Source organism: Notothenia rossii (assembly GCF_949606895.1).
Source record: "Notothenia rossii genome assembly, chromosome: 5".
Lineage (NCBI taxonomy): Eukaryota > Metazoa > Chordata > Actinopteri > Perciformes > Nototheniidae > Notothenia > Notothenia rossii.
The window spans coordinates 61940285-61968264 of NC_136903.1; the positions used below are offsets into that span (position 1 = coordinate 61940285).

Below are 27980 nucleotides of genomic sequence, written 5' to 3' on the forward strand. Positions count from 1 at the left end.
AAATAAAGCATTTTATTTATTAACTTACCGGTATCCCTTTCTGCGTTTATTTTATTTTTTTCTAGAGCGGTTGTTGTATCTCACACAGCGGAACGTTTCGCTTCTGCGGAAAGGAACAAGCGCGGAAAGGAAAGACTGCAGGAGTGCAACTCCGGACAGATTTACCGGTAACACCAGCTGGATACATGTGAGGTAAACATTTGTTGGTTTTTCTGTCGATATAATTTAAACCAGTGGTTTGATCTAGAATCTTCGGCTCAGTTATTGGTGAATTTATTTAGATAAGGTGCTTTATTTAGACTGTGTGCCGCTGTCTTAGTTCCTCCTAAGATTTAAAACTTGAGTTTTTTTACACAGGGCTGTCTCTGTCTTACTAGCTGCTGGCTCACACTCACCTGCAAATTGCACTATATTTGCTTAAACAAATTGTTTAAAAAACATCTATCGAAACTGTATGTACTGACCTAAAGCGTATTCATGGTATACCACTGTTTATACTGTGCATGTGACATCTTTAGTCTATGCACGTTTAATATCATACATTCATCAGTTTGTTTCTGTATGTAATGTCTACTTTTAACATGTTTATGCTTAAAACCTCTCTTTGTATGTTATACTTATACTTGCACTGCCTACTGTAACTGTTACTGTTTAATCAATCCATTGTTTTATTTAAAGGGCTGAGTCACCATGCAGCATGGTTCCAATACAGTTGACTTAAAAACCGAATGAATACGAAGAATAAAGTCTACAAATAAAACATAATCAGCGTTAAAAGGATAAAAGCACTAAGTTCTAGGGTAGGCTGCAATGAAGTGAATACAAAGGTTCACTCTATTTCAGGTTTTCAACTTAACTTACTTCTTAAACATGTAGCTCCCCAAAAAAGGATGGAATGTTAAAAAAATATTGACCCAGAAATGTATAATGTACAGCTTACACTATTGTATAACCAAAAAGGTGCATATTTCCAGAGTTGAGTGCATAAAGTGAAATGAAAAAGTTAGAAATGCCAATTAATCTATACTCAAAACTGTCATTGAGTACATTTCTGGTTGATTCACCTGTTATTGACCTTTAAAAATATTTTTGGCATTTTATGTTACATTAAATTGCACCCATGCATGTTGTATTGATGAGCTACTGAACAGAGGACTGACTGCTGGTGTTTGTTGTGTGTGCAGTGACAGTGTTGTCGTGGATACAGAGAGATGCAGCGGCTTTACGTTGGTGGGTTGAGCCACACAATCACTCAGAAGGATCTCAAGGATCGGTTTGGAAAGTTTGGACAAGTGGAGGATGTGGAGCTCCGGACCAGGAAGGACGACGAAGGTGAGGAGTCAAATTCATGGTTGGACGCTCAGACGTTATAATTACAGTTAAATATTTAAATTACATTTAATTCTGCTCACTATCATGCTGTATTTTATGTTGCACACAATCTAGTATCTACCCTTGTCAGTCATTATTTTGTGATATTTACAAAAAAATCTGTTAGTTGCATTTAGGGAAGCTCTTATAGGTATTTTCCCATTTTATAGTCAATTATATTGTAAGAATGACTCTTACTATCGTTTGAAAAACACTTTACTATTCTGGTTATTGCTATAAATTATTTTAATTTGTATTATTTTTAACCTGAATGTGTTCTGTCTCTTGTTGCAGGTGTTCCTTACAAAACCTTCAGCTATATTAACATCAACATTACAGACGCCGACCTAAAGAAATGTAAGTGAACTGAGCCATCTGCACATTTGGTGTCATTCCTCCTTATTTGAATGAAAACAGGAACAAATACTTTCAGTGTGGGTAGATAGAATACTCTTCATAGATAATGTTCAGTATCTACAAACTAAAAAATAATCAGATAAATGGCTGCACAATACTGGTTCTGGAAAATTATTTTAAAATGTTGATTTATTGTAGTGTGTTTAACCCTGTGTTTACCATACCTGACGTCAGAGCTTGTGTTGTATCATCAGTTGAGATCAGTCTGTTTGCTCTGCAGGTATGACGGTGCTGAACAAATCAAAATGGAAAGGAGGAACTCTGCAGATAGAAACGGCTAAGGAGAGTTTCCTGCACAGGTACATTCACGTTCACCTCATCATAAAAGTCTTCTCAGTCTAACATTAACTCAATCACTATGGGGCAGCATGAAGTTGACATATTCAACCATCAAGTTGAACATTCATTTGTAATATTTGTATATTTAGACTGGCTGAGGAGCGGCAGACGGCAGAGCAGCAGCGCCTCCTGCCGCCTGCAGCAGAGGACCAGAAGCAGAAGATGCTGGACTCCCTGAGCAAAGCCGGTGTGGAAAACTTTACCATGAAGGCAGCGGTGCCCGGGACAGAAGTACCAGGACACGAGGTACATTCATTTACAGCTTTATTTTTGGTGGTTTGACTGCCAAAAAATAACTAATAACGGCTGGTAGTGTAAAAAAAGTCCTTTCTTGCCCACAACTCTAACCAATTTAATATTTTCCTTAACCGGTTTAGCTGTTTTAATTAAAGTCATTGACATCTAAGGCAAGAAAATCCAGGCAAAAACATTGTTTTTCAGGCAGTAGTTGCATGACATGTGTCTTTTATACACTGTTGTCTTGTAAAAAAAATCCAAAATACTTACTATACTACTAATATGTAGGTGTTTAATTTCGTAAAATGTGTCTACTTGAACCTGTATAGTTTTCCAAAATTACTAAAAGTTAGAATAAGATAATTCCTCATTTGCATATTGTTACATACCATTTTTGAAAACTTGTAACATATAAGTAATTACCAAAAATCAACTGTTAAATGACCAATCTATTCACCTGTAGTGTCTCCCATGATAGCCCAAAAGCAACAGGAAGGATGAGAAATGGGAAATATCTGCTGTTACTGTTTGGTTGTATTCATAGTAGCTTAAGATTCATTAGTAATCAAATAAGAAGACATGCTGTTAATGTCTGCTATTTAATTATTGCTGTGAAAATAGTCTGGATGGAGAAAGTGATATAAGAATAAAGGTGATGACTAAGGTGCACCGAATGGGAAATTCTTGGCCGAAACCGATACCGAAAATAGGAAACAGTTGGCCGAAAGGCCGAAAATGATTAATAGAAATATATATATATATATATATATATATATATATATATATATATATATATATATATAATGTATACATTTTTTACCAATGTTGTTCAGCTACCTGATTGTGGAAAAATAAATGATTATGGCAAAACTTAACTTAAATAATAATCACTATTATGGGTCCATAAAACATTTATTCAGCACTTTTGAATGCATACAGTACATTAATTCCAAGTCAAGTGCATTTTCTTTTCTCTGTAGGATAACTACAACAAAGTGCATTCAGAACAAAGCCAAGGTGCTTTAAAACTGCATAAACCTCTAGGCCAGTAGGCCTACAACAAAATAGTGTAAATAAAGACTGTAACAGCCAGGCCTTCAACAACAACAAATGCACCTATAAGTGCATGCATACAAATGTGCAAACTGGATAAATCCACATGAATGTAACTATTTACAAATGAAATTACAATTCAATTTCAAGAATCTGTAAATCAGGTTGTCTGTCCTCATAAGCAAAGTAGTAAACATTGTATAAAGATACATACAGTGAAAACTGGATACAAAATCCACAATCAATTACAAATTAAATTACAATTTCAAGAATCTGCAAATAAGGTGGTCTGTCCTCATGAGCAATGTAAACAACATTGTATCATTTAGATACCGAAAGTACAATATATTGAACACTGTGCTGCTGTCATTTCCCCCTAATGATAACCTGAGATGGTGAATTATAACTCACAATGAAAATTGTTCAGGAAAGTGGGTATAGAGTAGACATGTAGAACTAGATAAGCTTATGATAAGCCAGCCTTGTCTACTTATTAAGGAAAAGTGGGAGGTTATTTTTAATGAACAGTAGTTTCTCTGATTTATCAGCCATAAATCTGTTCCTCTTCTCATCAAGCACATGAGAGGCAGCGCTGAACAGTCTCTCGCTGTCAGTTCTTGTGATTTGATCTTACTCCGCATATTTGTCCGGGTGTTTAGTGGTGAAAGTCTTTGCAGTTACACCCCCTCGAGAAATGTCAGCTGAACACGTTTTACAAATCGCAATCCGCGCCTCTTTCTCTGATATTTTTAAATATCTCCAAGCGGCAGACAAGTTGGCTGTGAGCCAGCCGCAAGCATGGTCGCGCGCCGTGCTTGTCGCCGCGTTTTGATTACGTCATCACAACAACACGTTAGTTTACCAACGTAACCCTGTTCTCTGACATTCGGTGATATTTTTTCGGTGCTGAAACCCTTTCGACCGAAAGCCGAAAGGGCCTTTTTAACCATTATCGGCCGATAATTTTCGGCGGCCGAATATTCGGTGCATCCCTAGTGATGACTGTCTTCATGTGCTCTCTGGTTTCAGGACTGGGTGGTGAGTAAATTTGGACGTGTGCTGCCTGTGCTGCAGCTCAAGTGTCAGAAAGGCAGCCGAGCTCGAACCCTGAAGTACGACCCGTCCAAATACAGCCACAACATCCGCAAGCTGGACCGCCCCTCCGCAGACCAGTCCGCCTCAGACCTGCCCACCCCGGTGAGTCAGCTGACCTGGGAGCTGCAGGGGGGCGATGACGACATCAGCAAGAAGAGGCGCGGAGAGTTTCCCGCATACGAGCCGCCGAAACGCAAGAAGAGCCGGACAGACGCGGTCAACTCACTGAAAGCTGAGGGCAAACCCAGGTAACCATGGGAGGCTTTCCACTCATCCAAGAGGTCCACATGTTATTCTTAGAATTCCTGAACGTTTCAGTTTGTTTCTGTGATTCCCAGATGTTTTCAGTCTTATCTTAAATTCTCTGGAATTTCGCCCGCTTCCTGGAATCTCTTTTAAGGTCCTGCTGGATTCTCAAATTCCCCAAATCGTTCAATGGTTTCTGGGCTTCTCAGCTAATTCCTGACATTACATATTCTCCAAGTTATTTTCAGGATTCTCAAAGTCGCAACCATGTTCATTGGACTCCCAAATGTTTCTTAAGGTTTCTTCTCATTTCTGACACCTGCTGGTATCTGGTAATACACATTTCAAAGTCCTCTTCAGGATTCTCAAAGATTTCCAACAGTTTCTTAGATTTCCAAATCTTTCTTTCTTTTCTTAAATTCTAATAAGTTCGTACTCGATTCCCCAAACTTTATAGCTGGCTTTTGATTTTCTGGGATTCTCAGTTCCTGCTGGTTTGTTGAATTAACAATTGCTCACACTGATTTATTTTATATTTTGTTTTAGGTGGCTCCTATGATTCTCATTATCCAAAATGTTTTATACAATTATAGAACCCCATAAATAATAAAGCCCTATTTTTAAGCTATCTGCAAACATCAACATATTAGGCAATCAGTGCCAGGTGGGAACAAAACAGAATCATGTGGGAAATAGAGTCTAGAACTATTTCAGGTCAACTGAAGTCAAGATCACTCTGTTGATATTAATAATATAAAGTTCCTGGAAGTGTAGAACTATGAATATATTGAGTATTTGAGTATTACGATGTACTTCATCCAAGTATTATTTTACCCCTATCATCATCACCCTGTCTCCTCTCTTGTTTCCCTGTCAGACTGAAGCAGAGCGTTGACTCTGTCGCTCTCACAGAGGCTCCTCAGGTCACCAACGGGCATAAACCCCCCAGCACAGTCAGACCAGTTCAGATGAAGGGGCCATCTCTTACTCTCAGTGACATCGATTCAGACGACGAGATCCACAGAATAGTAGCAGTCCAGAGCTCCTCCCATAATGCACTGCAGCAGGAAGAGGACGAGGATAAGCTCGAAGTGGTTGGACTGGATTATTTGGTGACGCCGGGCCGTGCTCGTCAGCAGCAGAAAAGTAACAGCCGTGTTTCAAACATCAAGTCCATTTTTTGAGAATTATAAATCTTTTTTGCATTTGTCTTTAAAGGAGCTTCTAAAATAATCTTATACCAATATTTATAGTTTTTTATTTATCAAAGAAATTGTGACCATAATATATACTGAGCAGGACATTTCACAGTAGGAAAAATAACTTGTTGTGCTCTAACTATGTAATGAAAACACTGCAAGTATATCTTTGATAAAAAGTTAAAATATTATCTGATTTATAGAAATTATATATAAAGGAATGAAAATGGGAGAATGTATTAAATTGATAAATAAATAAGAAATTCTTTCTTTTTTATTATTATTGAAGATGCTTCTCTTTGTGATTTCAGGAGGTGATGAAAAGGAGAATGACTACGACTCTGCAGACACAGATGAACTGTTGGCCTCCAGGAAAACTCCTCCTCGTTCTTCTTCTCCTCCTCCCCAGGAGAGACCGACCCTCACTGCAGGAAACATCTCTGGGAACAACACAGACAGGAAGAGAAAGACCAAGAAGAAAAGTAAAGCTGAAGAGGACGATTCAACAGATGCTGAAGAACCCTCCACACAGAAGAGAAGGGATGCTGGGAAATTAAGTTCTCAGAAACAAAGTAACAAGATGAAAGTCCTCCCTGTTGTAAAACCATCTTCCTCAGAATCAGAAAGTGATGAGGATGAGGAGGAGGAGGAGGACTGTGAATCCGCTGATTCCAGTTCAGATTCTGATTATGAAGCCATGTTCTCTAACGTCACTCGTCTGGAGATCTCCCTGGCTGATCTGCAGAAGCTAGCTGAAGAATTCCAGGATACTTCTGAGACTACAACTCCCAGCAGCCTCAGCGTCTCTGAACAAGAAACTAAGCCCCCAAAGAAGGGCACCACGCCGGAGGAGATCCTCGCCGCCCTCATGGAGGACGACAGCAGCGAGGAGGAGGAGCAGCAGCCAAAGAAGAAGAAGAAAAAGAAAAGGAAAGCAGACCCTACAACCCAGCTGCTGCCGGCCTTCAAGGGGACGAAGGCGCTGAACGAGGGGTCGGAAACAGAAGAGGAGGGAGAAGGAACTGAGTTTAAAAAACTAAAGATGGACCACAAAGCAACTAGCAGCAAAATGAATGGACAGAAACACACAGAAACCGAGAGCAGTGAGGATGAGGAGGATGAGGAAGAAGAACCGAAGAAAAAGGAGGAAGTGGTGAAGAACATGGCTGAGAAAGCTGAATCAGTTTCCTCCTCCAGCAGTGATGAGGAGGAACAGGAGGAACAGGAGAACAAGGGGAAGGTGTTCAAAACCATGGCTAAAAAAGCTCAGAAAGAGTCCTCCTCTAGCAGCGATGAGGATGAAGAGGAAGAGGAGGAGGAGGTGCCAAAGGCAAATCAGACTGTTCTTACATCTAAAGCTGCAGCAGCTTCATCCTCCAGCTCCTCCTCTGAAGAAGACGAGGACGAGATCCTTCCTGCTAAAGATGCAGGGAAAGCAGCACCTCCCCCTGCTCCTCACAGTGAGTCCTCCTCCAGCGAGGAAGAGGAAGAGGAGGAGGAGGAGGAGGAGGAGGAGAAGCAGGCTCCTCTCCGGGTCCCGTTAGGAGCTAAGGAGGAAGAGGAGCGCCAGAGGAAGGCCAACATCAGGAGGCTGGCAGCTGTCCAGCAAAGGCAGAAAGAGACGGAGGAGAACAAGAAGCTGATCCAGGGAGCGCTGGCCAACCTGGTGAGGAGAGCCAGGCCGTCCTCTGCTCTTCAGGGGGCTGCTTGGGGCTTGAGGCAGAACGGGTTGAGGTCTAGAATAAGTTCAGGTTTTTAAGATGTTTACATTTAGATGAATTGACCCAAAATGTGTTTTTGTTTTTACAGCAACTTACACAAAAAAGCCAGTACACCAAATGTTGACATGAATTAGTATCCCAGCTCTCAACAGTGAGAGTGAGGAAGAAGGAACACAAACAAATTACCATCAATGATTGAAGCGACTAATTGAAAACAATTATTAAACAGTAATTAATGTTACAGAGGGAAAGTCTTGACCTTGGAAACTTTTCAGATTAATTCAATTTGCATTAATTGAATTGTATATTATAATCCTTAATAGACTTTTTCAGTGGTTAAGTTGGCAGACACAGAGGAAAATTAGCATGCAGTCTGGCTTTAGGAAGGGTGTACCTTTCCAGTATTTGTTTGTGGGGCAAAGCCTAAGTTATTAAAGCTCTAATATTTAATACTCAAAGGTCAAAAGATTGAAAACACACCGATGTACCAATTGAATGTGTCGAACAGACATACAGTGGGGCAAAAAAGTATTTAGTCAGCCACCAATTGTGCAAGTTCTCCCACTTAAAAATATGAGAGGCCTGTAATTTTCATCCTAGGTATACCTCAACTATGAGAGACAAAATGAGAAAAGAAAATCCAGAAAACAACATTGTCTGATTTTTAAATAATTTATTTGCAAATTATGGTGGAAAATAAGTATTTGGTCAATAACAAAAGTTCATCTCAATACTTTGTTATATACCCTTTGTTGGCAATGACAGAGGTCAAACGTTTTCTGTAAGTCTTCACAAGGTTTTCGCACACTGTTGCTGGTATTTTTGGCCCATTCCTCCGTGCAGATCTCCTCTAGAGCAGTGATGTTTTGGGGCTTTCGCTGGGCAACACGGACTTTCAACTCCCTCCAAAGATTTTCTATGGGGTTGAGATCTGGAGAATGGCTAGGCCACTCCAGGACCTTGAAATGCTTCTTACGAAGCCACTCCTTCGTTGCCCGGGCGGTGTGTTTGGGATCATTGTCATGCTGAAAGACCCAGCCACGTTTCATCTTCAATGCCCTTGCTGATGGAAGGAGGTTGTCACTCAAAATCTCACGATGCATGGCCCCATTCATTCTTTCCTTTACACGGATCAGTCGTCCTGGTCCCTTTGCAGCAAAACAGTCCCAAAGCATGATGTTTCCACCCCCATGTTTCACAGTAGGTATGATGTTCTTTGGATGCAACTCAGCATTCTTTCTCCTCCAAACACGTCTAGTTGAGTTTTTACCAAAAAGTTATATTTTGGTTTCATCTGACCATATGACATTCTCCCAATCCTCTTCTGGATCATCTAAATGCTCTCTAGCAAACTTCAGAGGGGCCTGGACATGTACTGGCTTAAGCAGGGGGACACGTCTGGCACTGCAGGATTTGAGTCCTTGCCGGCGTAGTGTGTTACTGATGGTAGCCTTTGTTACTTTGGTCCCAGCTCTCTGCAGGTCATTGACTAGGTCCCCCCGTGTGGTTCTGGGATTTTTGCTCACCCTTCTTGTGATCATTTTGACCCCACAGGGTGAGATCTTGCGTGGAGCCCCAGATCGAGGGAGATTATCAGTGGTCTTCTTCCATTTTCTAATAATTGCTCCCACAGTTGATTTCTTCACACCAAGCTGCTTACCTATTGCAGATTCAGTCTTCCCAGCCTGGTGCAGGTCTACAATTTTGTTTCTGGTGCCCTTTGACAGCTCTTTGGTCTTGGCCATAGTGGAGTTTGGAGTGTGACTGTTTGAGGTTGTGGACAGGTGTCTTTTATACTGATAACGAGTTCAAACAGGTGCCATTAATACAGTTAACAAGTGGAGGACAGAGGAGGCTCTTAAAGAAGAAGTTACAGGTCTGTGAGAGCCAGAAATCTTGTTTGTTTGTAGGTGACCAAATACTTATTTTACCGAGGAATTTACCAATTCATTCATTAAAAATCCTACAATGGGATTTCCTGGATTCTTTCACCCCATTTTGTCTCTCATAGTTGAAGTGTACCTAGGATGAAAATTACAGGCCTCTCATCTTTTTAAGTGGGAGAACTTGCACAATTGGTGGCTGACTAAATACTTTTTTGCCCCACTGTACCTATAGCCTGGTGGCCTCCATCAGAGCAGTATTAAACTGAGCATTGTCTGTAATATGGCAGCGTGTCTAACACACAGTATCTCCCTTCATTAGGATGCTCCCGCAGCAGGAGCAGGGAAACACATTGTCTTCGGCTCTGATGATGATGAGGAGGCTGACAGTGATGATGAGCAGCAGACAACTTCAGAGATCAAAACTCCAAAGAAGACGCTGTTCCAGGACAGCCAATCAGAGAACGAGGCACCAGGTCATAAGAACCCCTCAACAAAAGAAAAGGTGAGAGAAAAGTTACTGATGTTATTAATGTTCAGATTCTGCCCATAAATTTATGTAACATTCTGTATTTATTCATTATCAAAAACAACATTCAATCAGGAATACTCAGAATATATATATTATGGGTCATAGTGTCGAGTGACAATCATTTAGATGTTCCAATAATATCAATTCTGAATGCCTGAAACAGTTTTAACCCTAATAATCAAAAATGTAAGAAATAAGAATGATTGTTGAAGTTTTCTACGGTCACCTTGCTGTTCTATTATACTAGCCAATAATAGAAAAGTAATTGTCATGTTATGGCCTTGTTAAATGTACCCTGTAACAATAACCTAAAATGTCATGTCCTTAAGGCTTTGTAATCTTTCCACATTTTTACTGAATATTGATATTTTTTATATATTTTAAATGTGTAAGTAATTGTAAATATTCCAGCATCTCGACAACACTAATGGCAACCTTTTCCTTTCTTGCTGAAGAAACACATCTGAAATCAACTGCTTAATCATCTGTTTTTGAACTGTGTGTCGTGGTGTGTCAGAAGCTGTCGGGAACTCATCTGTTTGGCGGCAGTGAGGAAGAGGAGGATGCTGATGAAGAGGAGGATGGCAGCAGGTTTGACATCAGGCCTGAGTTTGAAGGTCGAGCAGGACACAAGGTGAAAAAAGGAGTTCACACATATATCTGTTTTCATTATATTCAAGTCCTATATATTATTACAAATGACATCAATGGCAAATCAATAGTGTGTGTGTGTGTGTGTGTGTGTGTGTGTGTGTGTGTGTGTGTGTGTGTGTGTGTGTGTGTGTGTGTGTGTGTGTGTGTGTGTGTGTGTGTGTGTGTGTGTGTGTGTGTGTGTGTGTGTGTGTGTGTGTGTGTGTGTGTGTGTGTGTGTGTGTGTGTGTGTGTGTGTGTGTGTGTGTGTGTGTGTGTGTGTGTGTGTGTGTGTGTGTGTGTGTGGTCCAGCTGATGGAGCTGCAGTCTCGCTTCGGGAAAGACGAGCGCTTCAAGATGGACTCTCGCTTCCTGGAGCAGAATGAGGACAAAGAGGAGGTGTCAGGTGAGGCTGAGGGGCTCTTTGGGTACAGCTTGGAGCTAGACCTTTCTGCAGAGGTCTGGGCTGAAGTTGATTAGTCCATTTAGCTTAGGAACCTTCCTAACGGAGTGAAATGACCCGGAAGTCCCTCAGTGGCAGCCATGATAAGTGCCGTTCGAATTCTCTAGATCAGGGGTGCCCACACTTTTTCAGCTTGGGAGCTACTTTTAAAATGAACACGCCCAAGTGATCTACCTATAGGGCCGCCCTTGCCCAATCTGTGTATAATAGTACGCCGCATTTGTGCTTCAGATGAGGAGGTGAGGCCCCCTCATAACTGCATGAACCCGTATGGCACAATACAACTCAGACTGGCTTACCTGTACGTCAATGGTGGCAAAAGTGGCAAATGCCATAGTAAGGATGGATGATAGGCTAACTTTTAAAGAAATTAATTTAAAAAAAAATAGTTTGTTTTTTGTTTTTTTTCTTTGTTTTTTGTTCAATGCCATGCGATCTACCCACACTACCCTATTGCGATCGATGTATTGGGCACTCCTGCTCTAGATGATAGGAAAGGAGGTTTCAAACTTCCTATATAACCTCCTTTAGCTTAGGAACCACTGGCCCTCCCTTGATGAAAGGAGAGGAGAAAATGCTGCCCCACAATGCCTTGCAGCCGCAGCATTTGCCGTCACACAACAGTCGGCCGTTCACGGAAACAAACGATTATGAACGAGAAATTATATCATGAAAGTTACGGTTCTAATTAAGCATTTTAAAACGTATGTGGTAACTCGCCAAAGTGCTTTGTTTTGAACGTTCATCAGTATTATAATCAAAAAGAGAAATATGATTGTTAGTTTTTACTGAAATTATCAAATAAAGTCAACATTTCACTGAGCTGTGTGGGGTTTGTTCAACTTTTAAAAGATGTTTGAATGGTGATATACAAAGGGATAGGTGTTAAGGACCAACATTTATAATAAATACATTTGTATTGATTTTAAGATCTTTTCATACAATCATACGTATTGGGATCCTTTGTATTAATGTGGACCGGAGGGAGAGGGTGACGAGCATACATTTCACTTTCCTTTTTTATTTCAATTCCAACTTTGTTCATGAAGAATATGTTTCTCTGTTGTCCACGTTCATAAAGCATAAAACAACAGCATCAGAGCACGGTGCAGAGTCTCTAGATGAGTTTACAGTAGTCCCTTGTTCTTATTAAACATCCATTTAGTCCGTTGTATAGAATACTGTAGTTTCCATAGTTTCCCCATAGCAGCAGACGCACACAATGACGTCCGCTGGCGCATCATAAACACGTCAGATAGTGAAAGTGCATTCGGATTCTCTAAAGTACTGCAGTCTCTTCTCCTAAGTCCTTTTGAATTCTCCTATCCACTATCCCTGAACCCCGTGACGTTTCACTCAGAGGTCAAGGGATAGATGATAGGGATAGACGTTAGGAGCTGATTTTTTGATTATCCGACCGCAGCCCTGGTATGTTCACGCTCAATGATTCAGGCTGATAATAAAACAGTCATTTCCTTATTGGTCCATTTGTCCTTCTCTCACACAAGATTTATTATTTTTGGACAAAATTAATTTGTATTCATTTCATTTTCATCTAATTTCTTTCTCAAATAAGTATGTGTGGGTGTATTTTTGTAATTGATTTTAAAGGCTCATTCAGGAGCTTTCCAGTAGTGAAGCTAAGAAAATAAACGTTGTCTTTAGGTTTGCGTCAAAATACGAGTTGTTGTCTCAAGAAATGAATACAGTAACTTCTCGTAAAGATTTGGAATGTTCTCTGTCAGTGCGAAAAAATATTTAGAACTAGGCTTAAAAATATGCATTTATGATGTATAAAAGGGAGAGAGTCGTATTTTAATCCTGCTGGATACATTTTGTTTGTGTGATATGCTTTGTTTTGTCCATCTGGACATTTGTAACTTATTGCACTGAAGTGAAAGCTGTGACCTCAACTTCTTGTTAAATAAAGCGTGGGTTTGTGATTCAGAGAAGAAAAAGAGCGGGACCGAGGAAGAGGAGGCGCTGGAGGAGGAGAGGAAGAAGAGCCTGTCCATCCTGCAGAGCGTCCTCGGCATCAGCCAGCACACCTCCAGCAGCAGCAAGACCACCAGCAAGGCCAAAACCTTCAGGTAGCACACTGACTCACTCACATTCACACAATGTGGACACGTTTCATCTGAAATAGGAAATAAATCCAAATAATAAAATGTGTTTTTTGCAGAGATGTGTCAGCGCTGCACTACGACCCCAGCAGAGAGGAACACGCTGCGTTTGAGACCAAGACAGAGGAAACCAAGAAAGAGAGGTACGAACACAGAAAAAATAAACTCACCGATCCATGTCATCTGCTCGGATTCTGACCCAAATAACTAGACATATTTTATAGGTTTAAGTCTGCCAAAGACAAACCAATCAAATAATCCAATCCAAATGTACAAAAAGGTCATCTTTACCAAATATTTTTATGCAGGAATGAGTCCTAAAACAAAGAAATAAATTAGTATTTTACAACTTCTTGATCCCTAATCTGGATTTCAATGGATTCCTCAAAGGGGTACATGATTAGATGCCTGAAATAAGTCTGTGGTTAAAACAAGAGATTGCCTTGTTCCATTCTATGAAATAAAATACGTCCCTGGTTGAAGCTTTTACAGTACGTGCCTTTAAAAATGGCGGTTGCTCACAAGTGGCTAAAAGGTTGTTGGGAACATGTAATGTCAACACACTTTAAAAGATTTGTTGAGTTTAAACTCACGGTCAATCTTCCCAACGTATTATATCACCACCCTAAGAGGAAGGACTTTAGTAGAGGATGAAGTCATGTGACTGCAGTGTAGTTCAATTTGATCCTAACATATCTCTTTCACTTCAGGGCCCAGGAGTTCAAAACTTTTAATCCCTATCTGATCAGATCAGATTTGGATTTTGGGGAGTTCAAAACCAAAAAACAGGATTAGGATCACTTTCATATCCGATCAGATCAGGAAATCCAATCCAAGCTTTAATCTGGATCAAATCTTCAAAATGGGTAGTTCAAACCGACAACACAGGATTGGGATCAGTTTGATCCCAAAAAACTGGATTATCCTGATCCCACCAAAGGGGTGGATTTCCAGTGGATTACCAGAGCAAAATGTACTGTACAATTGATTTTAAAATATGTTTCAATTTAAATAAGATGGCAAAGTTTGTTAACTGAAATAATACACAATTTTTAGCCTTCATCGGAAATACATTTAATTTTTTCCATTTTTGCTCACGTTTTTGTGGTGGCCTATTTTGTTTTCAACCCAATGTTGATCACATAAATGTTTATGCTCATAAAAGTATCACAGCAAAGATTGTCAATCACAAATGTAATTTAGATTAAAGTAAATATATCTTCAACAAAAAAAAAGTCCATCATCTGTCATCACCTTTCAAATAAAAAAATATAATTAAACATTATAGATGTCTCTGCAATGTGGTCTCTTGTCTTCCTTGTATTATTTTTCATGTCCACTAGATGGCGATCGGTAGGATTAAAGCACTGATATTCAGGATCTAGTCATCTTGAAAAATCGTAATCTGGATCAGGCTGATCCTATCCTGAATTGCTTTGATCTCCAGAGACAAAATCTGGCCGATTTTTCTGATCCTGGATCACAATGGGATTTCAAAATCGGATCGGATCGGATCGGATCGGATCGGATCTGATTGAGATTTAAAGTTTTGAACTCCTGGGCCCAGGTGATTTCATTGAATCTTAAAAAGCATAAAAGGTGTTGGAAACATTTTGAAGATTATCTTGCTGAACAAGACCTGTATGCATTATAAATGTGTGTTTGTCCGAGAGCTTATTATCTGCAATAATCCAAAATCTAATTTAAAAAAAAAACAATGCCTTTTTGTCGAAGAACCTAGGGCAGGGGTCTTTAACCTTTTTGACCAAAAGAGCCATTTTGCTCCTTTTTCCCAAACATTTTTTTGTCTAGAGCTGCAAAACATATTTCATAGCTTGATAGCTAATAAAGTTGTATTTATTGTTATATCAGACAAAAACTACAGTTTTTTTGCATTTATTAGGCTATTTATTACGTTATATAAAACTGTTAACCTCTAATAAGAAACAAAGAACTCCTATAAGGAGAATTACAAATAATACACAGGCCTACTTTAAAATAAATTAAACACAGCACGTGGGGAGTCCTCTGCACATTTGAAGGAAAAAAAATATTATTAAAATGAGCCCACTTTGAAATAAATAAAACATATAGCTGCACCCTAAAAATAGTTAAAGGTAGAGTAGGTAAGAATGGAGAAACCAGCTCGAGTACGCTAGAATTTGAAAATACTCAACCGGAAAAAATATGCCTCTTCCTTCAGACTTCCTCACAGAGCCCCTCCTCCAACACACACAAACGCGCACATGACCAATGAGGGCACGAGATAAATGTGTGCACAGATGGAAGGCTGACAGGCAGGTAGGCCATCCAGTTATTTTAGCCGGGCCGGCTCAGATGATTGGTCGTGCTTTTTACAGCGCTACGGCTTCCAGAGATTAATTTTTGTATGTATTTATTGTCAAAGCATTTAATATATTCATTGCTATCGGGATGTTAAGAGCATTCCATGGAATATAACAAAAAGTGTTTTCTGAAATAAATTACATACCCCATTGAATTATGACTGAAGATCGTCAGCTGTCTTCCTCTCCGTGTTGTTCCCGTTGTTTCTCGATACGTAAAGGCTGCAGTGCCTCACCTTTGACAACTTCTCTCTACATATCAAACATACCGGTAAACCAGCATCGTTTGCTGTGAAAGCATATAACTCTGTCCACACAGAATTAAATCCTGTGTTCCTCCGGTACTTTTCTTCGATTTATCCATAGTTCGCTCATCGAGCCGGGGGTCAGGTTATTCACCCGCAGGAAAAGGCGCTTGCGCGGGACCGTAGCAGGATGTGACGCATATTTTAGTTGACCTAATTAAAACCGTTTTGTTTTTTATTTATGTGTCACAGTATAAACATTTTCAACCATGCAACAAAATATAAATAGTCCTACAAATACTTTTATTTTATTTCCTTCTTATTTTTTGTCTAAGCTCAAGGGAGCCAGAGCAGAGGGCTTAAAGGGCCGCATGCGGCCCGTGGGCCGCGGGTTGCCGACCCCTGACCTAGGGTTATGATAACTTCCAGGTTGTTCTAAAATAAATGTGTCCTCCCCTCCGCCCTTTATTATCAGCTCTACCTGTACTTCTGTAAAACGGTCATGTGATCCGATGTCTTCACAGTAAGGCAGCCAGGAGGAAGAAGAGGGAGGAAGCTCAGAAACTCCCGGAGGTTTCTAAAGAGATTTACTACGACGTGTCCGGTGACCTGAAGGCTGTGTTCGGTCAGACAAAGGAGGAGGAGGACGCTGTTGCAGAAAAAGAGGAGACAAACTGGGACCAAGAGGAAGAAAAGAAAAAAGAGCCGGAGGAGGAAGGAGAACAGGTTGAACAGCCGACCCTGGAGTCTTCCCTCCTGTCAGCTGAGAAAGAGGAGGCGTCAGGATTTAAGTTCTCTTTCTTTGGAGACGACGCAGAAACAGGAAGTGGAGAGACAGGTAGGACTTATCTCAGATATTTACTTTGACTCTCAGAGAGATGATTTATTTTAATACTTTTTATATATCTTTCAGCTGAGTACAAGATAGAGAGCATACAGGCGCCAAAGCTGTCATGGCAACAAGACCCACGTTTCCATGACAGCAGCTCAGATGAGGAGGAGGAGAAGGGGCAGGAGGAAGACGAGAAGACGCAAAGCAACGTCATCGCTAAAATGTGAGAACATTCCGATTGATTCCTGTAAACTGCTCTATGTATTCAAATTCCTCTTTTGTTTGAACTATTATTCTAACAGCTTAAAGTAGAATTCACCTGCATGAATAGGCCAGCTATCAGTCTGTTTCAGTCGGTTTATAAACTGTGTCTGTGCACAGAGAGGAGACTCCAACAAAGACCGGCCTTTTCTTCTTCTACCCTGAAGACAACAGGCTGACCGGTAATATGAAGATGACAAAAGAAGACCTTGTATAGTATATGTGTGTGATCCCACAGAAACTGTTAAAAGTTTGCCTGGTGGAAAACCTACATAACAGATAACAAAATGATTTTGAAATGTTTCTCTCCGTGTGTTTCCTCCATCAGAGGGTCCCAAGTTGTTCTGCCGCTCCTCTCAGCTGGAGGAGCAGAAGGAGCAGTGGGAGGAGAGGAGGACCGAGCTCAGACAGGTGACTTTCAGTTTCAACTTTTCAGCCATTTAGGCCAAAATAATTCAGAGGTTTTCTTCTACTCGATAAAACAGCTGGATTGTATTTATGTTATCAATATGCTTAGGTGTTGTTTAGCACTGCATCTAACGATTATTTGTCATTTTTGATTAGTCTTCCAATTTGTGTCCATAAAATTACACAAAATATGATAAAGGCCATCTTATTTCTTTGAGTTGAAGATCTTTAAATGTTCATTTTAATTTGTGCATGTTTACAGAAGTAATGCTTTATTAACATCAAACTCAGAGTTGAATTTGGGAACATTTGTTAAAGACATTTCTATTTTTTGTTTCTACAGGAGTACCGCAAGAAACACAAGGATGCCCGGAGGAAGCTGAAGACCTCTGTAAAAAGCTGAGAATTTTGGGAGGTGAAGTCTCATTGTTTGGGTTTCCCCTCACTGGTATGGACTTTAGAAATATTAATCTCCTTTGTGCCGTTTCGTGCCCCAGACTGGTTTCCACAGTCAACAGGAGAGACACCCAGTGGGAAAGTTCAAGATCATCTATTACTTTTTAACCTGGGAAGTACTTCCTCTTGGTCTGTCTGGTTTTGTGTTCTTGTTGCTTTACTGCTGCAAATAACCTTGTGGACAATCAGCAGAATGAGCCAATCACAACTGCAGAGGACCAAACCTGTTCATACAAATGGTTCAAATGCATAAAGAAGAGTTTATTAAAACTTTTATAAAAAACAAATGTGCAAAAATGTATGGCATTTTTTTTAATTCTGTTGATTTCACTTTGTTTGTTGAAATGTATTGTTTATTTAAACACAACAGTCTCCCCAATTCCAGAAATCACTGTATTTCATAATTGTTTGGTTCCATCCATGGTTCAATCCAGTCAATTTTAAGGGAGAAAAACAACTTATAAAAGACCAAGAAGTGTAACAGCAATGTTACATTTAAAACGCCCTCATGTCCATTTTCACTGTTCCACTTCAGTTTGTCTTTATTTTGAAATGTATAACCGGAAGCTCCGTGTTGTATTCATGATGAGCAACAAGTGCTGAGGCAGCAGACTCAAAACTTCTGCATCAGGACCGGACGGTGGTCGGACTCTCAGAAAAACTGATTTATGGACTTTTTTTAATAACACAAGTTATATAAGTTGTTGCAGCACATGTCTGTAAAAGAAACGGATCACACAGAACTGTTGTTGTTACTTAAACGGTAACGAAAATGAGTCCGGTTTTGTTTCTTCTGCTGCTCTGTCTGCGGACCGCGGAGCTCAGTCACAGATCAGCCCGGGAGGTTCAGCCGGGGTCTGCGATGGAGACTGAGGATGCTGGGCCTCCTGCACCGGGGACAAATTATGTTCTCTCCCCGGATAGGACTTCTCTTGGCCGAAATGAAAGTTTCAAAGTTCCCGGCCTGAAGCGTGTCCCCCGTGGAGCAAAGGATGGCAATTTCAGGAAAAGAGAGCCGCACTCACCGAGCAGTAACGGGCGACCGTACGACGACCCGAGCGGTTACTTCACCACCACTACACAGGCAGCCTCCTCAGCTCGGCCCGGTACTAACTCATCGTCAGTCCGCGGGTCGGGGCTCCTCAACCCGCTATTCCCGGTCACCGATGGCTCCTACGCGGCGTACGCGGTAATGCTGCTGGCCCTTGTGCTGTTCGCCACGGGCATCGTTGGCAACCTCGCGCTCATGTGTACAGTGTGGCACAACCTGTACCTGAAGAGCGCGTGGAACTGTATCCTCGCGGGGCTGGCTTTCTGGGATTTCCTCGTGCTGTTCTTCTGCCTCCCCGTGGTCATCTTCCACGAGCTCACCTTGAAGAGGTTGCTAGGAGACCTGTCCTGTCGGCTCGTGCCCTATTTGGAGGTGAGAAGGGGCAGATGAATGTGTGAAACGTTTTAATTTACTAAAGTTGTATGTACTTAAACATTACTTTGCCGAAACTTAAGTTAGACTGTTGAAGTTGTGAGAAAATAGAAACGAGCGGAGCAACTTAAACTTTTCAGAATTTGTGCCAAAAGACTAAAATTGCCAATACATCCCAAAACTTTGAAAAAGAGTCTAAAACCCAACTCTAATTTTTAAAGAGAGAATAGCAGCAAATCCTCACAATAATGTAATCAAGTAGTGCTATTTATGTATCGCTAACCATGAGTTGCTTCTGAAAGTATTTAAGTTCTCTCTCTATATAGTGGATGTCTTTGTCAAGAGATGTCAAACAAATTAAACAGTTCAAACAAACTACTCAATGTGATGATTAAGTCTGCCTTCACACTGTTAGTGCTGTTTTTATACCCTCATGTTAGACTCATTGTAAATGTTATCCAGTTTAATAAAGAGACACCAGGGCCGTGATAAATGGCCTGTCTGTGTCTTGTTGCTGCTCAGTTTCAGACTCAGAGCAGTAACAAACGTGCTTTTATGGGCTGTTTGGCCTCTGAAGCCGTCTGTTATGAAGCAGCAGTAGAGGCCGGTGGGGCCCTGCATCAAGAGACTCTTCTTGCCCAGCTCACAATGAAACACAGAGCCATAGTTATCAAGGACCTAGGTTGAATTTGGGGACATGGAAGAAAAAATGTCTTTGTTATTTTAAGACCCAGTGTTTCTGCACTATGGGTTGCACTTGTATATTATTTGCACTGATGAAAGATTAAAACAACATGAAAACTAGTGCTGCAATCAAGTTAATTGATAAATCACACAATACATTTTTAACGAGTCGATTAGATGTCTGTAATCTCAGAAAATGGACAAATAAATCCATACAAATGTCCTAAAGCACAAGACAGCACATCTTCTAATTGCTTGGTTTGTCTAAGAAATGCACAAACCAAAATATAAGACATATAAATATATGTTTTACTTACCTGCTCTGTCTCAAAGCGGCTCTACATGTTGATACTGTTTATATTGTACACATCTTACTGTCCACATGTACACGTATATATATATATTTCAATACTTTTTTTAAACGATAATGTTTTTAAAGCTAAATAATGATGTGAAAGTTCATGCAGTATCTCAGTTTTCTGGGTGAGTTTCCTTCACAGAGTATTAACTGAGATCCCTCCCAGCCTCTTGGCTATATGTTGGGTTTTCAGCAGCTTCATCTGTCTTCTGTTTCATCATGTGGAGTACTTGTTTTTGGCTCTCAACCACTTCCAAACGCCTACACAGCTCTAAATCACTGAAGTAGAGTTTCACTTATTTGTAATAACAGCTTGTACGAAGCAATCTTTAACAAGGACAGTGTGCTGGCCTCCTCCTTTCTTTGTTGCTTCACCTATTTTCATGCAAATTAATGACTGAATTTCTTTCTAATTAATTAACGTTCTCAAAGTGGTCTTTAGCAGTTTGTGGTCTCCTTATTGAGCAAAGTTGAAAGCGGGTCAGGCTGCCAGCTGCCCCTGTGCTCTGTTAGTTCAACTATTTTCATGCTGATTGTCTTCCGTTGTGTCTTAACTGTTTGAGGCCATTAAGCACTCTCTGTAATGATAGTCTGTGTTTTTGGCTAAAACCACCAACGTTAATGGGCACGGTGCACCAATAACTGTCTCCAGTCTGTCGGCTAAAAGCTGCGACAACATAATGGCTCTTTATTCCCTCTGTGGCTCCTTTTATTTCCCTGTTTCTGTATTCTAAAGCAGTTTCTTAGAACCTTGTTATTACTGTAGTTGTGGCTAATTTCCCTGTAGGCTGGCACAACAAGGCAGAGGAAAGCCGTAAATCTGTTTTTTAAGCAACAAAACACCTTCCTGTGGTCTATTTAAACCATCTGTCTGCATGAAGGCGTGTTTTGTCTGAGTCGTGCTAACAGGTCACGTCTGACTGAACTGAGAGCAGCCGCATGAATGAATACAGTGAAAGTTAAGCTGCTTAAAAGAAGCTCTGTAATGTTCAAAGAAAACATTTTTTTTATATATTAGATTGTTTAAATAACTTTAGATTATTATTATTATTATTATAATTAGATGGTTTAAATAATGTTGTACTGTTTAAATCCAGAGCAGGCTATCACCTCTGACTGGTGTCTGGCGTTTTCTCTGTACTTTAGCAAAGACACAGAGGCTTCTTGTAAGAACCCTTTACTAACAGTTTATAACATCGAAAAGGTTTTTCTGATTTATTAATAACTAGGAAAGGCTCTGTTCCAGGAGGTTTGTTTGTATGTATTTTTTCAATATAAAACGATTTTGTTCCCCAATGTGTGCCATCTATCATTTATTATTATCCCTTACTGTGGAGCTTACTGTCTGAGGAGGATATAAGTCTTGCAAAGATGTATACCCCCATTGATATCTGGACATCAGAAAGACTACACATCTTCTGTCACAGACTGTTAACCCAGCTTGTTTCACTTACCATGGCTGTTAAACCTAAGACACACACACAAAAAGTATAGCTCATTTGAAATTAATGCACCAGCACTCACAATTATAAGCTTATTTGAAGCGAGAAAAGTGTCAGCCTATAAAGGGGCCCTACTATGCGTTTTGGGGTTTTTAGGTGCTGAAGCACAGGCAGTATGAGAAAAATAAAGAGCTTTTTGAACATTAAAGCATGGAGACATTTCACAGTAGATGCACAACATACAAATATGAACCTGAAAATGAGCAGAATAGGGCCTCTTTGATTAAATGTAATGTAAGTATTAACTTTCATCTGACTGCCACTCCGTCATGTCTCTGTCAGGTGAGCTCTCTGGGTGTGGCCACATTCAGCCTCTGTGCTCTGAGTATTGATCGTTTCCATGCAGCCACCGGCCCCGGGACCCTACAGACGCCGAGGGTGGAGTCCTGCCAGTCCATCCTGTCCAAGCTGTCCGTTATCTGGGTGGGCTCCATGGTGCTGGCGGCCCCTGAGCTGCTGCTGTGGCAGCTGGTGCAGGAGACCGTCAGCCTGCCGATGCTCCCCAGTGACCGGCAGGGAGGAGGCTCTCTGATGGCCGCCTTAAGAGCCCGATCAGAAGCCTTTACGGTGGATATCTGTGTCCGAGAGCCGTCGGTGGAGCTCCCAGAGAACGTCTACTCTCTGGTGCTGACCTACCATGAGGCCCGCATGTGGTGGGTCTTCGGGTGCTACATCTGTATGCCACTGCTCTTCACTCTGGCCTGCGACTTAGTGACGAGACAGGTGGTCGCCCAACGTCTCCCGCAGAAACCCACCATTGAAAAGGTGATCGAAAGATGTTCGTCCTCCTCGTCGAAGAAGAAGCAGCACACGAGAGAGCAGAGGCTGCGCACAACTGTGATGTCTCTCACCATCTTGTACGTCATATGCAACCTGCCGGAGAGCATCTGTAACATCACCCTGGCGTACGTCTCCGCCCACGTGTCCGCAGCTCTCCCGGCTCTGGCCCTGCCGGCTCTGGGTTTGCTGGGACATTTCCTGCTGTTCGTGCGTTGCTCGGCGACCCCAGTGCTGCTGCTGTGCCTGTGCCGCTCGCTGGGCCAGGCCTTCATGGACTGCTGCTGCTGCTGCTGCGAGGAGTGCCTCCCCGACGGCAACTCTTCCTCATCTGCCTCGACTGCAGCCACCTCCAACCCCTCCTCGCCCACATCGCCAACTCCGTCCTCCCTGTCCCCTTCCTGCAAAGATGAGACCATGAAGAGCTTGTTGCCGATAGAACCATCAGTTTGCTACGACCGGGTGAAAGACTCTTCAACAGTTATTGGAACACCCTGCTGAGTTTTAGAACTGCAAATAGGTTTATCATTTACGTGTATTTGTTTTGTCCATCATATAGTGAAGCAGGGAAGACCTATTTTTGTAGGGTGACCCGGAAGTCAGTATCAACCAGGTTCCTTCAATTAAAGACGATGGGATTTTCCCAATGGATTGGCATATTAACTGACGTCTTTGATGCTGAGAAGAAATCGTTAAAGTATGTAAGCTTGTGTCAACCACAGATCTTCTTCAACCCATAGAGACGAGGGAACCGGAACTTCTAAATGCTTACACAATTCCGGGTTTTAAGACTTATTCCTGAATCACTGTTTCTCTATCATTTATAAGTTTGTTGTACTCTCTAAGTTGATATCGGAGATCTGGGGGAAACAAGAAGAAGTCTGATGTGTCCGATTTTGTTAAGTTCTTCCAGATCCCCAGAGCAGTAAACCGATCAGACAGGTTGCAGAGAAAAGTACACACACTCCTCTGCACCAGTCTGTTTTCTAAGAAGGGAAATCTTTATACTGTAGCATTCAATAAGATTTAGGGGAATAGTATACTTCCTACTTTCCCCTTTTTAACAAGACGATGCCCCCATATACAAAACCAGCTCCATAAAGAACTGGGTTTCCCAGTTTGATGTGAAAAAACGTCACTGGACAGAGCCCTGATATCTGCTCTATCCAATGCAAACCCAGATTTGATCACCATAACAATGCTTTTGTCTATCTTGAGTCTATGTAAACTTGATTTGGCACCAACATATTTATTTTCCAAGGTAACGTTTTAACATAAGGTGGGTCTGTAAAATGTGATGGATGTTACCATTGTTGACTTTGTTTTTCTTTCTGAATTAAGTTTCTTCAACCAACAAATTAGTTTCTAACCTGTTTAAATGTCTGACTGATCCGTAATTCCCTTTGCAGTGAAATCCCGGTTTTTCTGTCAGCGGTAAACCTGCAAGTACAATAAAATATTATTAAAACTGATAGAAATGATGGACAAAACTACTGAAATGAAAGTTGTTATAGACCGGAATGATCCTAAGTCTGTGTGAACCGGTAGTTTAGAGCCACTGTAGGAGCAGAAACGTGACTACGGTTAGATGATTACAAACAATATAGAATGTCTGATTTTTTTTGTGCATTTTTTGTGGGGGGATTTTAGTGTTGTCCACCTGTGATGGATTTAATCCTGTTATTTTAGGAGTCATACAGATTTGACAGGTGTTTTTTATTATTATAAAGTTATTAATATGGATCTAATGCTCTTTCGAATATTTGTATTTTCTGCTCTAAGTACTGTATCAGATAGAAACACTGGACATTAGAGGGATTTTTTAGGGTTAAACTGAAATAGAAATACTACTGAGACTTATTATCGGCATATTTACTGCTGTGAACTTATTGAAGTATTTTTGTTTGTTTTTTGTACATGATTTTGCTGTTTGTGTAGACAGCAGGTTAAACATGGGGATGAAAAGAGGTCATATTAGATATAAATCAGAATTTTGAAGCTACAAGACTTGGGTATAGTCCATTTTTAGGATGTTAGTAGATTCCTTTTGTTTTTAGAATTTACATTTGATTGCCCTGAACAGTGGAGATCTTGATAAATGCTCTATCTGTGTTCACGAAGCCTTTTATACAACAAATTACTGGAATAAAAATGAACTTAATGGATTTACAATTCCATTCAGCAGAAAACCTCTTTTTAATTCTTATTTAAAATCTGAATTTGATGTTTATTTATTTTTTCCATTACATCTTTGAATATAAAATCTGTTTATTACCCACATTTTAAACGAATCCCATCCAAAAACCAAAACAAGTCCTCAACTGATTCATATGTCTTCCTCTGTGCTATAGAAGAAGACCTTAACAAATGCTCTATTTCCTCCTGTTTGAGTAACGTTTGCTAAAAACTGAAGTGACCAGCTGAAATTACTTTAATTTTAATTGCATTTTAAAGATGAACATATTCAGTAGAAAAAATGATGAGCTCGGCAGAAAAAAGTCAGAAAATGGTTCAGAAATTGACTAGCAAGTTGTTGGTTTTGTTCTGGATTTCTTTAAAAGAAAAGTATAAAATAACTCAAACCAAATCCTGGAAATCTGTGTGGTTTTCATAAAAAGCAGGAAAAGCTTGTAAACTAAACTTTTGTGTAAAAAATAAAAAACTGAAATGACTTTCTGCAGAGATGTCTTTATATGTTGTTGTAAAAGACCTAATTGTATTTTACTTATTAAGTATTGGATTTTCAAAACTGCAGACATCCTGGTCCAGTTAAAGAGTAAAGTCAAATGTTAAACCGCCAAAGAAATTCAGAGAGAAAAGTCACACAGAAAAGACATAAAGAAGACATAAAAAGAGGAAAAACAATATAAAACAATGGGGAGAGGAGAAATGTTCTGTTAATATCCGACAAAGAAAAACTGAGAGAAGGGGGGAAAGAAAAGTTTCCTGTTAGTGGGGGTGCCTTTGTTCCTTAGCCATCATGTTTTTCAGTAACAATCTGAACACTTGTGGATTAATTTTATTTGGAAAAAGACGGCGGATGTTTACTGTGATCTCCATCGGAAGGAATGCTACGCCGCAGTGCTCTGGACACCCACTGCAGGAGAAAGCTGTGCACGGCAGACTGTGACGCTCCTTTTTGTCATTATTCAATTATTGAAGGTCACAGTTTCACAATAACAGTTGGCCTTTGAGTTTCTGCAGACATAATTAACAAAGTCGCTCTGTGAGCAGTTGCTGTGGAGAGTAGACAGGAATTCCTCGTTCAACCAAGTGCTTTCAGCTGTTTCTAGACGTTTGAATGTTTACTTAAAAGATTGTCATTATTTTCTTCTAGCAAACCATTTTCTACAACATTTAAAACCACTTGGAGTAACCAGAAAGACAAATTGTTAATTTAAGAATGAAAAACCTCAGAAGAAATTGAAATACATTTCAAACCAGCTATTCTTCCCAGAATACCAAGAATCCTAAAAGACACATTTTTCAATTTATCAATCCTTTCTTGGAAGATGGCTTTTAGCTTTCAAGATACTATCCTGTGACAAGATATAGATCTTAAATGGACTTCAAATCAATACAAATTAAAAAAGGGAAACAAGTACTTATATTGTTGCAATTCAGCATCAATATAGGAACACAGAAAAAATAGATATTAACAAATAAAAAAGTATTTAACCTTCAAAAAACATAAGGCCACCTATTTGCAGCTTGGCATGGCTCGTTCACAAAATTAGTCCATAGTTAATTTCACTTGGTCTAATTCTGTTTTTTGGCCCACAGACTGCACCCCCCCCCAAACCTGAGCCAAAACTGAGCCAAAACTGAGCCAAACCTGGGCCAAACCTGGCAGCTGTGTTGGACCAGAGCCGGATCGCATTTGGTCCTCTGGGACCAGAAAGAAATGCAAATATCCCGACACTCAAATGGCCTCAGTTGTTATAAAATCTTTGACAGATATTAGTACTTTAGGTGCATACGGCTTGTTTTAAGAGCGTTTTTCTTTTTGGTTAAAGTGTGCCATTTTTTTTCTTAGATTAATCCCACACTGTATTTTCCAACATCTTTTTATAAAAGCAACCCACTATCACTACAATAGAATAAACTGATATTCATGATCTCGCCATAACAATTGGGAAGACAAAAGAAAATGTTTTTTCATTTAGCCTTTTGTATGTATTTCTCTTGAAAAAAGGCCTACAAGAGTAGGAGTTCTCATTGTGTGTATTTGTGTTTGGCATTGACTATGCACTGTGAAGGTTATGCTTTGGACACAATAAACAGTAGAAGTTCAATATCTGTTCCTCGTTTCCATGATGAAGAAAAACAGGAACTCTGAGTTAAAAGCATCAGGTGTTGGGGGGTGGATGTTTACAGTTTTTTTCAATTGCTAAAAGGGCTTATTTTCTCAAAACACTTAACACAATTCCCAAAACCACACACCCAATGCGCAAAACTCCTCATATATCCTGCAGAATGAAGCACTGCACTCAAGACTACATAAACACTAAAACCAAAGTTGCACCAAATGGCATTCATACAGTATAAGGCCGATAAGGCACTTTGTCCAACCAACACACTGTGGTGCTTTATCTAAAGCACACTCATCTTTTATGGCGTTCTGTAAGTAAAGAATTCTGCATTTGTTCAAGTCTACAAAAATATGTGCAGAAACACAAATATACTGTTGTTATACTTCTATATTTCTCCAAAACAAATTAGTGCAACATTCATGCACAACACATAGTCACAGTTGTGTAAACAAAAATAATTTTTTGGGGAGTTTTCGAAATCTGAGCTTAGGTTTTGCTCTATGACTTTCAGTTTAAATATTTATGATTTGTGTGTCATTTTAGTGTGTTACCAACTGAAAAAAAACTGTAAAATCACTGACTGGAAATGCTCTAAAACGGTCCAAAGATATTCTTTTATTAAATAAATTAAGAAGAAGCAGTAGGCTATAGGGACATTTTAAAGTTTATTTCAGTGGCTTTATTTTTTTCCGAGCGGTTTAAGAAGAAGTTTTAGACTATGTCTGCTTGAATACTATAAAAGCATAAAGCATTCATTTTCCAAGGGACACCTGCAGACCCTTCACATATGTGGCGGGCCCCTAGTTACACTCTGCTGTTGTAAGTTTGAGCTTCAATGTCTTTTGAGCTGAAAAATGTGTCCTCCCACGTCGCTGTGCCTGGGCATAGAGAAGGAGGAGGGGAAGCTTCAATAAGGCCGGCTTTGTTCAGGCGTCCCCCTCTCCAGCTCAGAGAGAGAGACACTTGAACAAAGCTGCATATCAATCGCCGTCCACCAAGGGAGTTGCTAAGCTACACAACACCCACCGCCTCCCACCAGCTGCCCCCGTTACTGAGGAGAGAGAAAG

The 27980-nt window shown here is 40.3% G+C and overlaps 3 protein-coding genes across 6 annotated transcripts in view; 2 read left to right on the top strand and 1 right to left on the bottom strand.

Moving 5' to 3' along the window:
- The window catches only part of cenpp (centromere protein P), a 176366-nt gene extending 176214 nt beyond the window's left edge, over positions 1 to 152 (bottom strand). Inside the window, exon 1 of one of the 2 annotated variants that reach the window (XM_079682949.1) lies at positions 29 to 152. The gene's annotated coding sequence lies outside the window, so the exon portion shown is untranslated. The remainder of the gene's footprint in view (positions 1 to 28) is intronic. The other variant, XM_079682950.1, reaches the window with a different exon arrangement.
- Positions 57 to 18143, top strand: nol8 (nucleolar protein 8). Of its 3 annotated transcripts, none has more exons than XR_013808475.1 (18): positions 57 to 192; positions 1185 to 1332; positions 1666 to 1728; positions 2009 to 2087; positions 2217 to 2373; positions 4447 to 4760; positions 5636 to 5904; positions 6269 to 7623; positions 9884 to 10066; positions 10611 to 10727; positions 11036 to 11129; positions 13135 to 13276; positions 13369 to 13452; positions 16424 to 16737; positions 16813 to 16954; positions 17113 to 17214; positions 17321 to 17403; positions 17744 to 17800. XR_013808475.1 is itself a non-coding variant. In XM_079682935.1 (18 exons), the coding sequence occupies exons 2-18, from the start codon at positions 1212 to 1214 to the stop codon at positions 17801 to 17803; spliced, it is 3639 nt and encodes a 1212-aa protein (XP_079539061.1). In that variant the 5' UTR covers positions 57 to 192; positions 1185 to 1211; the 3' UTR covers positions 17804 to 18143. The 3 variants fall into 3 exon arrangements, 2 of the variants coding, with proteins under 2 accessions (XP_079539061.1, XP_079539062.1); XM_079682935.1 differs by having other exon boundaries at positions 17113 to 17174; positions 17744 to 18143; XM_079682936.1 differs by having other exon boundaries at positions 10614 to 10727; positions 17113 to 17174; positions 17744 to 18143.
- A 122-nt stretch (positions 18144 to 18265) lies between these two features.
- Positions 18266 to 26895, top strand: gpr37l1a (G protein-coupled receptor 37 like 1a). The gene is made up of 2 exons (XM_079682945.1): positions 18266 to 19279; positions 22106 to 26895. Exons 1-2 carry the CDS (start codon positions 18629 to 18631, stop codon positions 23099 to 23101), a joined length of 1647 nt encoding a protein of 548 aa, XP_079539071.1. The 5' UTR covers positions 18266 to 18628; the 3' UTR covers positions 23102 to 26895.
- The last annotated feature ends 1085 nt before the right edge of the window (positions 26896 to 27980 follow it).